Genomic DNA, 15,253 nt, shown 5'->3' with positions numbered 1-15,253 from the left:
AGGCATGCTAAGTAGGTTGAATTTCTTCAGGAGTATTCGTTCATATTGAAACATAAGGTTGGGGTCGAAAACAAACTTGCAGATGCCCTAGTCATAGAGTGATGCTTCTACAGTCCATGAGCATAGAGGTTATTGGGTTTGAGCAACTTAGGGATGAATACCTTGCTTGCCCAGATTTTGGTAAAGTATGTGCCTTGCTCTTGGTTGACCTGTCAAGGAATGACAGTGGATTTGTCCTGAATGATAAATTTTTATTTAAAGGTGACAAATTCTGTATTCCCCGTACCTCTCTCCAGCATTTCCTCGTTTGGGAGCTTCATGCCGGAGGAGTAGCATGTCACTTTGGTCATGACAAGACCATTGCCCTTGTGGAAGATCGATTTTATTGGTCAAGTCGCAAGCGAGACATCTAAAATTATTTGGCAATGTCGTACCTAGGGTTGAAAGTTGGGCGGGTTCAACTTGACTGACCCGTGACTGACCCAGCATTGGGCTGAGCTTGGGTAGGATGTATCAGGTTTGGTCTTAAGCTTGGGCTATATAAACATCAACTCGATAAAACTTGGGTCGGGCTCGGGTTGCCCGACCTAACCCGAACCCGATCGATAAATAAGTTACTTATAAATTATAATTGAGTGCTGATTGTCCGTGTTGAAGGCACGAGAAATTCCATTGCCGTCGGGTCTCATTGGTCCACTCCATTTCCGATGACTCAAGCTAAATAAGATACGCCAGATTTCTCTATCCCAAATAGATTGCGTGCTACACAACACGACTTTTAAAGGAGTAGTTGTCCTATATTTTAGCTTGTTTGTTTAGAAAAACTAAAGTTCTTTATGATAAATAACTACAACTATAATTAATAAAATCGTAGGTACAAAAAATAAGATGTGTATTGAAATATAATGGACTAATGTAATAATGAAAACATTAGCATGTATCCACTCAACCAACACAACTGAGCCCACTTGGGTTGGGCTTGGGTTGAGAATTCCCAACACGATGTTGGGTTGGGTTGGGTTAGGGTTGAGTTCTAGGAACCTTGGGTTGGGCTAGGGTTGAGCACCAACCCGACCCAACCCAACCCACCCCACCCGACTTTCAGCCCTAGGCGTACTTGTCAGCTGGCAAAGCAAAAGAAGCAGAATACAAAGTTAAATGCACCTTTGCTAGTGCCGCATGCGCCGTGGCAAGACATTAGCATGGACTTTGTGCTTGGGCTTCCCAAGACTATCAAGAAGCACTATTCCATCTTTGTCATAGTGGATCGTTTATCTAAAGTGGCCTGCTTTCTTTCTTGTTTTAAGACATCGGATGCCTTCAACATCGTGAAGCTATTCTTTGGGGAGGTAGTCCGTTTGCACGGTTTGCCCAAAACCATTGCGTCTGACTGGGACGTTAGGTTCATGAGTTATTTTTGGAAGACACTTTAGCACGTGGTGGGCACAAGGCTCCAGTTTTCATCGGCTTACTGCCCTCAGATTGATGGCCAAACAGAGGTGGTCAACAGGAGCCTTGGTAATTTGTTGAGATGTCTCGTGGGTGATCACACGAGGACTTGGGATACAATATTACCTATTGCGAAGTTAGCATATAACAATTCGATTAATAGGTCTATAGGCATGAGTCCATTTTAAGTTGTATACGGTTATAAGCCTCGAAAACATATCGACCTCATTCCCATACCATTATCATATAGGCCATTAAAGTCTGCAGAGTCTTTTGCACAACACATTCATGCATTACATAATGAAATCAGAGAAAGCGTCAATATGAGCAATGAACGTTATAAACTTTCCGTCGATTATCATCGTCGGTCCAAAGAGTATCAAGTAGGCAACTAGCAGTTTCCTCAGCGAACCGTCAAGAAAATACAAGCTCATAGTGCGGGTCCTTATAAGATACTAAAATGAATTGGTCCTAATGCGCATATTACAAATCTTCCACCTCTTAGGACCCATGGGCATTACCTGACTTGTCTTCCTAGCCTTCGCCTCCCTTGCTATCTATACTTGCTAGACGAGAGGAGATTGAGGAAATCTTGGACCATCAAGTAGTTTCCACACGCCAAGAAGGGTTTCAGAAATGTCTAGTGAAGTGGAAGAGCATGCCGATTTCAGACAGTACATGGATCACAGAGACAAAGTTCCAGATTATCGATTTAGATTCACTTGAGTGGTATTAGAGTTTTATTTTGCTAGAGGCGAATCCTTCTTAGCCGATGAGAGTTGATGGGGACATCACATCACGCATGCATTTACACACGTATCAGAGGAGGCGGGCCCCAATCTCTCTGTGGCTAGGTGAGTACCCATGCTGAAGACCCCATATTGCATGTACGAGCATCTGGAAGACCCCACACTGAGAAGATGCATATGGGTTGCTTAAGGGAGTCATTTGGACTGTCAGATTCGATGGACGAGACAATCAGATCGTTGGATCTCATGGAGTACATGATCAGGCCGGGTCCATCTTCATTAAAGGACATCATATATTTAGGATTACAATTTTTTATTGTTATCTTAGTGGATTAGATGATTAGTTTCATGTTTCATTGATTTCAGATTAGATGATTAGTTTCATGTTTCATTGATTTCGATACACTTATTTTATGTTTGGGGTACTTAGGAGTTAGGACATATTCGGAACAATTTTATCTAAGAGGGCAATTTGGTCATTTGTAGCCCAAAATGCTATAAAGCCTTGGACGTGTGAACCTTAGGGTTTTAATGGCGTTTTGAATACAATTTTGAGATTTCTCTCTTGTGGCTCTTGTGATTACAGTCCTTAATTGTGTGAATCCATCTCTTGGTGCGAAGCCAATATTATCTTCCTTCTCCCTATCATAGGTATTGTCTCATTCTTATCTCTCTATTCATCTTTTTTTTATAATAATTATTTTCCACAACAAATCTCAAATCCCTACATCCAAAATCACAAACCCCTCAACCTAAGCCATCTAAACCACAAACCCCACCCGCACGTGTGCTGATCCATTCATTCGTACGACCATACTACCATATGGCCGGATTGTACGGATAGTCGTACGGACAGTCGTACGACTGCCTGTGTGTGACCTTCTATGCATGTGGTTTTGATCTCCCTTATCCGTTTTCCTCATCCCATCAAAGCCTCTCCACAAAACCCTAACCCTAATCCATGGCTTTCCCCTTTCCTTCATAACCCTAAATCCCATTTTCTTACCTAGACCCTAATCCCTCTCAAACCCAAAATTCCCCTCAATTCCCTTTGGATGCAAGTGATTTCCCTTTATTGATAGCCTATCCCCTATGTTAATTTGGGGGTTTCTTAATCCCATTGGGACCAAATGCTTTAGTATGTTAATTGTCCCTATTCCGAGCATGTATTAGCATAGGATCCTACATATTGTTCACGAGGTTTATTGTTCGGATTGACATGAGATTGCTGAAATTTAGGGTTTATTGCTCATTTAATCTGAAATTCTGATTTTTAACATCACTCTAGGATAGGAAATTTCATCCTTCATCACCTAGACTTCTATCTTCAGTAATCAGGGGCAGCCTGAAAACTCCTTGGCCACGGTTGGAACTCAAAACATTACAAAATAACTATCCGTGATAGTTTTCCACCTTTAGGGGACAAATTTCGGCCATTGGCCATAATTAACGCACTTATATCCACAAAATAAAAAAGATTTCATATAATTCAAATCTCATAGAATACAAGTAACATAACACAAAGAATACACACAGACAAATAAATGGAATAAAATGTACACCTTGGATGTTGATCCACATGAAGTTACAAGGGGGCTCAAAGTCGTTGCCCCAGTCTCTACGGGGGCAGGTATAATAGTGGCCCATCACATAAATGTATTGTTAATGTGTTAATTGCTTTAAACTAAAAATGTTTAGTTAGTTATAGAAATCAATGTTCATAGTATTGGTATCATTACATGTTGCTAGGTGGGGATACGGAAACATGAATTGATATCGTCGATATTATCGCTGATACTGTGGGAAACACAAGGAAATGGTGGAATTTCTCAATAAAACTTCGAGAAATGCTAATATACACAATATTTTCATATTTAGGAATTAAATAATTGTAAAAAAAAATGCATACATAATAAGTTTATCTTTAATGGGTGTCTAAAAGTATGTAATGCTGATTCAGGGAAACATTAGAGAAACATGGGGAAAATGGTGGAATTTTTCAATGATACTTCTAGAGTTGTTAAAATATACGTATTTGCATATTTGAGAATAAAATAATATAAAAGAAAGATGCATATTTGCATATTTAGGGATCAAATAGTAACCCTCCTCCCCTCCCCTCCCCTCCCCTCAAAAAGAAGAAGAAGAAAAAGAGGTTGAAAACGGAATAAATTTGGATTTTCCCAATTTCTTCATTTGTCTACCTTCAAAGTTGAATTCAAATCCATGTATTTGAGGGTCGGGAACCATTCTTGGAGGCTTGGGAATCGTTTGCGGAGTATCAGAGCAATCGAACGGAGGAGACAAGTGCGACGGTGTTTTGGATTAGAGGCTTGTTGTCTACTCCTCTTGGTTGGACCCTCCATCAAGGATAGAGGCGTCATCGAGCGAGGGGGATGTGGTTGAGTTATTGCAACATATTTCCTAGCATGTGATATGTGAGGATTCACCCCCTTTTCTCACATGTGCAAGCCCTTCTATTCATAACACGTGCAAAATTAAGAAATTTTATATCCTGAAAACTTTCACTTCTCCAAGTTCTTCAAGCGGGACTATTGGGGCGAGGGGGGGAATTCGGAATTAATAAAGGCAGATCAATGACACTTTTCTCGCTTGAACGGGAGATCAATGCTCTAGTGATCTCTTCTAACAATGAAGAGTTGTTGTGAGAAATTCTGGAGGTAAAGCCCCTTCAAGTGGAGTCTGTGAGTGTCAAGGGTGGCCTCTAGCGAGTGGCAAGCATTGACACGTTTACTCAGGCAAGGGATCCAAGGGTGGAGGGTTTTGTTTCAGTTGCTTGCGGCAAGCATTGGATTAGGGAGGGTTTGACGCACATGGGTAAATTTGATTGGAGTCTCCTTTGGAGATTGGGAGAAGGATTACTATGAATTGTTCAAGTTTGTCTTGCAACGTGGTAGTCCCAGGGACTTGGTGATGATTCCAGTAAGAAGCTAGAAGATCAGCAGAGATTAGTGTGAACTAGTAAGCCTTTCTTCTTCTATTAATTATGGTCCTGAGAAAGGGATTTGTGGAGTTTGGTTGGGTAGAAAGGCAAGATCAATGTGTTGATGATAATTCTCTCTTAGAAGGTAAGAGGGCTGGGTGATCTGCATAAAAAAGGGGTAGGTTAAAGAGATTTATAGAAGGTCAAAGGCACAAATTATTTCTGTGTAGGAATCCAAGTTGGCTGTCTGTGACAGTTAGGTGCTGGGTTTTGTTTGGGCCTATAGTAGTAAGGATTGGGTTTCAGTTAATGCAGATGGTTCTTCTGGGGGCATTATTAATGTGGAACCCGTCTGTTTGGGGGGGGATTTTTGTTGGCTCTTCAAGACTGTCTATGGGCCTAATGTTGCTAGCCGAAGATCCGAGTTTTGGGAGGAGCTTTTTGATTTGAGAAGTCGTTGTGTTGACCTGTGGGTTATGGGCGGCGACTTCTCTGTTACAAGATTTCCTGCAGAAAAGTCCAATGGGGGCAGATTGACTTATAGTGTGATCGATTTTTCTAATTGTGTGAATTCTCATGAGTTGATTGATCTTTCAGTGGGGGCGATTAATTTTACTTGGTAGAATGGGCAAGAAAGGCCTATTATGTTGAAGATCAATAGATTTTTGGTTTCTACGGGATGGGTGGATGAGGTCCCTTTGCTGACTCAATGTGGATTGCCGAAGCTGGTCTTTGATCATTGCCCTATCTTGTTAGAAGTTGAAGTGGACAATTGGGAGCCTCAACCCTTTAGGTTCGAATTAGCTTGGTTGGAAGTGGAAAGTTTTCTGGAGTTTTTTTTTTTTTGGAAGCTATGAATTTTGCGCTTCTTTCTCTATGAATTTTCTGGGGAGTAAGATCAACTTCGTTGGTCTCTCTCTATCTCGGGCCTCTTCTCTTGTAAATCCTTCTGGAATCTTATCAGATTGCGGAGGCCAGTACATTTTCTTCAGTTTCCCTCCTTTTGGTCCTACAAGGTCCCTCCTAAGATGTTAGTTTTTATGTGGATTCTAACTAGATGAAGGACTCTTACGATCGATAACCTTTGCCCTCGGGGAATGATCCTAGCATCCTGCACAATATCTTCCCTCTCTGTTGTAGAGATGTCAAATCCATTCCTCATCTCTTTCTTCACTGCTCATATGTAGCTGCCATATGGACCTGCATTGTTTCTTAAGTTCCAACTCCTTACTCCACACATGGCATGATGCTCATTTTCAAATTACTCTTAGACCCATGTGGTGGATGGTGCTCTTGGCTACCCTTTGGGAAATCTGGAAAGAACAAAACGCCCGATGCTTCAGAAACTCATCCTCCCTCACTCCTTCAGTGGTTATTCAAATCATTAGAGTGGTGAAGGAATGGGCTTCTTCCCTTGTTTAGATGGATGGTTTTGATCTCACTTTTCTATTGGGTTGATCGCCCTTCTGCATCCTTTTGGCTTCTGTATCTCTTCGGGTGGGGTAGCTCTTGTTTAGGTGTTTTCCTTTCCTTTCTTTCCGGCTCTTCAGGGTTGTTCTCGTGTTTTGTTCTATGTTTGGGTCCCTCTTGGGCCCAACGTGTTGTATAGTTTCTATTTGTTTTGTTTTCTTTTGGGTTGCAGTTGCTCCTATTAATAATATTTTTCATCCTTACAAAAAAAAATAAAAAAATTTTGCGCTTCTTGGGAAGTGGTGGTGGAATTTTGGGACGGAGGTAAATTCTCTTTGGAGGAGCAATTGTCTCCAAGTATGGATGCGGGAATGGGGGATGGCGGACAAGAGAAGTGTGGGGGGTGCTAACATAAGAGTTTTGGAAGCTCTGAATTTTGCGCTTCTTGCGAAGTGGTGGAGGAGGTTTGGGACGGTGGAAAATCCACTTTGGAGAAGAGTGATTGTCTCTAAGTATGGATGCGATGATGGTGGATGGTGGACAAGAGAAGTGTCTTTGTACACAAGTGTTTGGGTTGTGGAAGGGTATTGCAAGTGTGAAAACTAAATTAAGGAGGGGATTAGTTTTATGGTTGGGAATGACGAAAAGATTAAATTCTAGAAGGATGTTTGGGCGATGGATTTCTCATTTATAATTGAGCTTCCAGGTTTGACCTCTTTAGCGTTGGATGTTGATGTCTCGGTTGCGGATTATTTGTTGGTTAATGGCCCGTCGGGAGTGTGTTCGCCCCCTTGTTGTCAGAATCTTTTAGATGAAGAATTTGATGACTTTTTCTTCTCCTTCAACATATTTAGTTGTTTTGCCCAATCCCTGGGGAGCAAGATAGGTTGGTGTGTAGGATTGAAAGTTTGGCCACTTTTTGGTTTCATCCTTCTATGTTTTGTTGTGCTCTTCACTACGTGTGGACCAAGCGCTGATGGCCATGTTGTGTTGGTATGGTGCCCCATCGAAAGTAGTGGCATTTGGATGGCTCGTTGGTAGAAAGAGGGTCCTCACCATTGACAATATGCGGAAGTGAGGAATGATCTCGAACATGTGTGCTTTATTCAAGGGCAGTGAGGAGACGATCACCTATTCATCCATTTGACTTTTTTTCGTGGAAGGTATGGAATTCTATCCTATTTGCGTTCAAGTTGCAGTGATGCATGCCTGATTCGGTGGATAACCTATTAATGGAGTGCCATGGGGTTTGTCTACCGAAGTTATCTGGTGTGGAATGGCAAATGGCGATCATAGCGGCCTTTTGGTTTATTTTGGGAAGGGGAATTGGAGATGTTTCAATGATTTTGAAAAGGATGTTGATTTTGTCATTCGTAGGGTGAAGTCCTTTATAGCGAGTGGGCTTCTTGTAATGTGCTTTTGAAAGGTAATTTTGTACTTTTTGCTAGATAGGGTTGTAAGCCTTTTGATGCCATCTCGGTACCTTCTTAATAATGTCCCTTTATCTTTAAAAAAGAAAATAGCTAAAATCAAAATTTTCTTAGCGATTGTGTACCGGCCCAATTCTGCTCTTAGATAGCTACTTCTCCACCAAAATTGTCTTTTGATATCAATTCTATTAGAGTTGTCAAAACATAGGTACAAACAATTTCCCAAAAAATCTAGCCCAAAATGGCCTTTAAAAAAATATTCTCAAATTCTAGCGATGATGTTGTTAATGGTCAATGCTTGTGAAATATTGCAAGTATCAATTGGCACAATGTAACTTTATAAAGGGAACTTTGCTGATATACCGCGGTACAGTGGTATGTATTGACAATAAGATCATCAAGACAAGGTAATATTTGTTATAGACTCATATTTCAAAAAAAAATGGAAATATTTGTTATAGACTCCTTGATTGTATCAATAGCATATGATATTGATAATGTCAACTGATATTTCAGGCAATATCGTCGATACATTGAACACTGGTAAGGACTGACATTTCCATGTGCCTATGAACCATATAAATATTCTCCAGTCATTCTGTGAGTTTGTGACACTTAAAAACATTTATATGTATCAATGACCTATACCAAGATCTGCATAGACATATATATTGGAAAAGTCAGTGTTAATTTTGGAGTTGTCAATTATCACAATATGTTGCATTATTCCAAATTTCAGTGCATTTTCTTTTTAGTCATACAGGGTAAAGTTGGATCTTGAATTGCTTTTACTTTCAGTTTAGAACCACCAAATTATCATGTATGTTAAATTTCTATAATTTTTAGTGCAATCTTTTTTTTTCCTCTCGCTCAAATAGGGTTAACATTGGGGTTTGCATTGCTATTAATTTTGGTTCTAAAATGAGTTGTATGGTGCAACCCAGTTATCTAGTCAATGAGATATGCTCAAATTGCCAAAAAAAAAGAAAAGAAGTATACCTACAAGAACAATAGAGTAGAGAGGGAGAGAACTTTATTGATATCAACCTTTATCTCTTACAAAAACTTTAAGAAACTCATACTTGAAAAATATTCGAATGACAAACTCCTGCGCCACCAGCCCTTTTATAGATTCTAATTGATTATTTAATTAAAAAATTAAGATCCCCCCAGTTAAGTGACTGATTTCAAATCAATCACAATTTTTTATAAACCAATTTAATCTTCCTTAATATGGTAAAAGCCTAATGAAAAGCAGACATGGAAAAGTAATTATTTCTCTAAAACCAACCCATTTCTTCAATCATATCAATTGCATCCTCAGGTAGATCTTTAAATCAGCTCCTCATTATCTCCCATAAATAGCGAATTATAGGCCTCCTAATCTGTAAATAAATAGTCGAAAAATCAGCACATGTTGGTCCTACGGTGGGCTATGAGCCTATGTCTTGTTGGACCAAGTAGTGGGCTAGGCCCTAAAGTGGGCCTAGATGGTCCTAAGTGGGTTAGGCCCTATAGTGGGCCTAGACGGGCCCAAGTGGGTTGTGGGCTTGCATCAATTCTCCCCAGTTTCGAAAGAACTCAACCCCGAGTTAGAAACCAATGTTAATCTTTAAACTTGTAATACCTTTACGGATGAATCATATTCTTCTTTGGTGGAAGTTGATGGTGTAACCCTAAGCATCAGCTTCACACAACCTTTGTTGGGGTCCACTGTAGATGATGTCCTTTTCTCCTATGCTTTTGTGGGTGCCAACTTGTTTGTTGTAACTTTAAAGTTCTTCATGGATCCTGAAACATTTGTCTTGTTTTTCATGCCATAGTTATCTTTTGCAAAGGTGTTTCAAATTGTGTATTAAGACCCACTTGCATGTCTATCAATGTGTCTGTCACTATCATTGGATCCATCAATTGATCCATCGGTGCATTTAAGTGTAGTTCCAACGTTAATGCATCGATCACCTTCAAATGTCAATTTTTTTTCCTTTGACTTTATGAATCTCTTTGTCGTTTCTGGAATTTCTACTTCAATTTCAGGTTTTTTGTCACATTCTAACAATCGAAGGATTCGATCATTGGTGCCTTCATAAGCCAGGGTTGCCCGCTGTTGCCTAGGACTTTAGGGCGGGTTTGGGCGGTGGGATTAGAAGGGATTAGGTGGGATGGGATTCAAAAAACATAATTATTACCCATGGCAGGGATTGTCCCCTGCAGTCATGGGATAAGATTAATGCCATGCTTTGTTAGTAATACCGTGGTACATTGAATGGATATACCCACCATCATTTGAAATTATTGAGAATAACACACGTGTTATATCTAAACCGTTCATTTGTTTTGTAACCTCATTTTATGGCATGGGCCTAAAAATGAGGTAGATCCAAAACTTATGTGGCCTCAAAGAAGTTTTCAACGGTAAGTATTCAATCCCCGTTGCTTTCTATGGTGGGGTCCACTTGAGCTTTAGATTTACCTGATTTTTTGGCCCATGCTCTAAAATAATCTCGAAAAATGGGTGGACTATGTCGATATAGCCCACACATCATGGTGGGACCTACACAACTTGCTAACATTGAATGAAATTGGCACGGGACCCCATGCAAATCATTCTAATCTAATTCCAAGCTTTTCCATTCTTCCCAAACATGGAGTGGAATTGGCACAGGACCAGATGAATCCCATCCCACCTAATCCCTTCTAATCCCACTGCCCAAACAAGCCCTTAGTGTGGACCTTCCCCCACGTGTCTGCATGCTCCAACTTCGGTGTCTAGATTCCCTCCACGTCAGAGCTCTCCCACTTCATTAGTGAGATTGCCTACTGCATACGTGAGTTGATCTACTTGCTCTGTGAGGATGTGGATCAATTGGATTAATTGCACACTCGCTTCTTATGTCACCTCATTCGAAGCCATTAGGAGATAATGTAGAGTTGACAGTTCCCCAACAATCACCCGTTTTGTTACCAAAATGGTGCAACCTGTTCATCAAGTCAATGAGATCTTGATACCCAAATTGCAAAAAATTTAAAAAAACTATAACCCCACAAAAACATGGAGTAGAGAGGGTGAGAACTTTATTGATATCAACCATCCTCTCTTACAAAAACTTTAAGAAAACTCACAGTTAGAAAAATATTTAAATGACAAACTCCACCACCACCCCTTTTGTAGATCCTAGATGAATCTTTAATGAAAATCCCCCCCCCCCCGCCAACTAAGAGATTGGTTTCAAATCAATCATAATTTATTACAAACCAATCTAATCTTCCTTAATATGGTAAAAGTCTAATAAAAAACAAACATGGAAAGTAATTATATTTTCTAAAACCAGCCCATATCTTCAATCTTATCAATTACATACTCTATCACATCTTTAAATCAGCTTCTCATATCTCCCAAAAATAGTAAATTATAATTCTCAATTACAATTGAAAAATCAGCACATGTTGGGCCTATGGGGGGCTCCAAGCCTACATCTTGTTCGGCTAGACAATGGGCCTAAGTGTGCTGGGCCCTATAGTGGGCCTGAGTGGGCCGTGGATCTGCATCATTGTAGGATCTGAATCCTAATGTTAAGAGCTGAATTCCATCTGTTTTAATAACAAGCATTTGAATGTTATCTGTCGAAGCTCCAAACTTTGCTTTATGTTGATTTATTTTATGTTCAGTTTTCTAATATATGGAAAAGAGAGAAAAAGCACATCCTGGGATTTTTGTGCTGTATATATTTGTGGAACCATTTGGTAGCAATGAATCTGGCTTATACATTTTAGTCTGACTTGGATTTTGTCAGAGCCTGATTGAATACTTGATCAAGTTTGGGTTTTGTTGAAGTTATCATTTGTTCTAGCTGAAATTAGAGATCTTGTTTCCAACCTAAATTGTATTGTATCCTGTCTTGAGGGACCTGAACAGGGTGTCTATTTCCCTTGAAAGAGGGAGTGACAAAAGGGTTACTTATAATCGGAACCTTGTTTCTCCTTGACTGAGTTGTAGGTTTTTTTTTTTTTTTCCCTTGCTAACATAGTGACAAATCTTGTTATCGGAAATTTCTCGGTTGGGGAATTTCTTGGAATATCTTCAAATTTTATGGTTTTTCTCACGATATTAATCTCGCTAAAAATATAGAAATAAAAGAATACTTATTATAAATTAATAAATAATTTTAACAATTAGAATATATAATTATATAATGAATTTGTTAAATTTTAAATAATTCTGCATTAATTTCACGATAATCTTGTGAAAAATAAAAAAATGCTATATTTCGAAAATCCTACAATAACATTGTTTATTTGATTTTTCAGGATAATTTCATGAGATTTCATAATCTCGGCGACATTTGTCACATTGCTTGCTAATAAAATTTTCAGTAGCATTAAGAAAGTTTTCTGGAAACTTTGTTACCCCCTAAACTTGATAGTGCAGAGTCAACTTGGAAGTTTTGAGTACTCGATTGAGTTTCTCAATCCTCAGTTTTGCTCTTTGTTATTTTCACTTTGGAAGATTGATTACCATAAAACTTCTTATTTTGCAGATAACCTTGGCGAGGATTGCCCTGTGTTTGAGAACTTGTTTGAGTTTTGTCAAATTTATGCCGGTGGCACAATTGGTAATTTCAGCTGAGCTTGGCACGTAATGTTGGTTACATTGAGTTTCTCTTAACAAACCTAATTACTTGTGCAGATGCTGCTCGCAGATTGAACAATCAACTCTGTGACATTGCCATAAATTGGGCTGGGGGTTTACATCATGCAAAGAAGTGTGAGGCATCTGGGTTTTGTTATATCAATGATTTAGTCTTGGGAATTCTAGAGCTCCTCAAGTATCATGCTCGTGTTTTATATATCGATATAGATGTGCATCACGGTGATGGAGTTGAAGAAGCCTTCTATTTCACTGATAGGTATTTATTGTGGTTTATTTTGAAGTGTAAACATGTATTTATTGACATTATCAATCACAAACTTTTCTAGAACTCAGATGACCCTACCATGTGACAGGGTGATGACTGTTAGCTTTCACAAGTATGGTGATATGTTCTTTCCTGGCACAGGTGATGTTAAGGTAATTTTGCATTCTGTTGTGATCATATTTACATGCTTTTAACTGATGGTGAAATGTTGAATCTTTCATTGCATGTTAGTTAATTTCTTTTAGATGCTACTTTATTTGGTAAATAGGGCTCCGAGTTCCAAACATATTTGTTAGATTTGCTTGCATTGCTCACATGATCTGTTACAACCATGGTGCTCACATGAAGAAAATGCGCCCTTGATGGGAACTTCACAATGCCATTCTGTTCTTTCTTCTCTAAAAAGGAAAAAAAAGAAAAAAAAAAGAGAAAAGAAAAGAAAAGAAAAGAAAAGAAAAGATTGCATTTGAGTTAGTTTCTTTTAGGTGGTATGATATGTGGTACGTAGGGTTTTGATTTTCTCATATTTTAATGCAAGAGTACACCTTGCATGTTCTATTACAACCATGGTACTCATATTAAGATGTGGCTTTGATGGTTAAAACTCCATCTTGTTAGCCAACTACTTGAGTACGTCATAACCACTGGTTTGATGGTGGTATATTCAGAAGAAGAAATCCCGTTTGTTGTTTTAATTATTTACTTACCTATTTCCCAGATAATGATAGTATTTAGGGCTAAAGTTCAGTGTTGGGAATGTGAATGGTGCTATGGTGCAGGTTGGGCATGTGAGTGATGTTTGGTAAAGAGGTATCATTGGCTCCATGCTATTCCCTGCAGGCAACTGCTTGAGAGTGTCCGTTCCACTTTTGGTCTCATGGCAGTACTGGTACATAAAGAAGAAGAAATCCCATTATTTATTTATTTCTGTTTCCCGGACAATGCACAATAGTTATGCTAAACTGCTGTGTCGGGCTTGAGGGTAGTGTTTGGTAAAACATGTATCAGTGGCTCCCTACCATTTGCTGCTGCTATCTACTTGATCATCTCCTTTCCACCTTTGGTCTAACGGAGGTACATTCGCCTGCCTTCGTGCATAGAGGTTTGCTCCCCAACTGTCCTTGACGGCCTTACCTTGCTTGCTCGGCCTTTGGGGGCTGCATGTTATAAGATGCAGGACATGAAATTTAAAGATGATATGCAAGAATTCAGGCTTAGATTATACTAATTTAGAAACAATAACATAAAAATTCCACATCCCACACAAAAGTCCAAGCATTCAATTAAGGGGAATCTATGCGGGTCCAGGCCTACACATGATAGGGTTGGATCAATAAAATTTATGAACCAAACGATGCTCAAAGATAAGAAATAATCATCCACACATGCATAGTAATCAGCCCCTAATCCAAGGGATTTACCAATTTCAATTCAGGAAATCCTAGGGTGAGAATAGGGATAGAATTTGGGGATTTAGGACCATCTAGGATTAAGGTTTATGAAAAAACAAATACGAGAGAGTAAATGAGAGGGAACCTTGAACCAAAAGATAGCTGTCATGTGCTGACCACGAGTGGGACCTGACGCACGTGCGCTGGTGATCGGCTGCATGTATGTGGGGCCCACGTACCCAAAAATCGTCTCCTTGGGGTTGGTCGGCCAGGCTTGGGCTTCAAAACCCCCAAATTTTACGTCGATCCGAGCTACGGCCTGGGCGTGGTGCTCCGGCGAAGTTTTAGCCCTCCTGCAGGGCGAGATTCTGCAAATTTGTTGAAGAGAGGGAATTTAATGCAATAAGGGACAAATTTGTAGCGCAGATGATTATGGGAGATGAGAAGGGTGGATGATATAAGACGGGTAATAGAGATGGTGATGGATGGAGGTGAATCGGGATAGATGTGGCTTCGCACTACGGTAGTTAACCCTTCGAAGAAGGGAGGGCTTTGCACCTAATTAGGCTTCACAACTCAGAGAGTAGGAAAACGCAGAATTTTTATTAATCTTCAATGAATCAAAAGAACTACAAGGGGTGCCTGTTTATAGGAAAACCCTATACCCAAAAACTCGCGCCATGTGCGCAATCTATTACTTGACGATGAAGTAAACTAAAATAAAAACCAAACAAAGAAATCTAAAGCGTTCACGATGTTCTAAATAATAACAATAAGCAAAACCTGAAATATAAAATCAATCCGACTAGTGGGATATGATCATGAGATCCCATGGTGAGCTTTTCTTGATTGTCGGGCCTACTCTTTTGAATCAAAACTTCGTCTTCTAACTAGGAGGCCTTCCCTCGACATCGTTATTGATCTAGATCGATGGTGGGGTCCTCCTGGTGTACGTGCATAGGGG

The 15,253-nt window shown here is 39.6% G+C and overlaps 1 protein-coding gene across 2 annotated transcripts in view; it reads left to right on the top strand.

Annotated features, from left to right (window-relative positions):
- The window catches only part of LOC131251245 (histone deacetylase 9), an 81,786-nt gene that overhangs the window by 30,489 nt on the left and 36,044 nt on the right, over positions 1-15,253 (top strand). For both annotated transcript variants that reach the window (XR_009173686.1, XM_058251861.1), the window contains exons 4-6: positions 12,521-12,595; positions 12,670-12,889; positions 12,987-13,050. Coding sequence is in view for 1 of the 2 variants with exons in the window: in XM_058251861.1 (XP_058107844.1) it covers positions 12,521-12,595; positions 12,670-12,889; positions 12,987-13,050 (359 nt within the window). In the remaining variant the exon portion in view is untranslated. The remainder of the gene's footprint in view (positions 1-12,520; positions 12,596-12,669; positions 12,890-12,986; positions 13,051-15,253) is intronic.

Source organism: Magnolia sinica, chromosome 1, assembly GCF_029962835.1.
Source record: "Magnolia sinica isolate HGM2019 chromosome 1, MsV1, whole genome shotgun sequence".
Lineage (NCBI taxonomy): Eukaryota > Viridiplantae > Streptophyta > Magnoliopsida > Magnoliales > Magnoliaceae > Magnolia > Magnolia sinica.
This window is presented reverse-complemented; position numbering and strand designations above follow the sequence as displayed.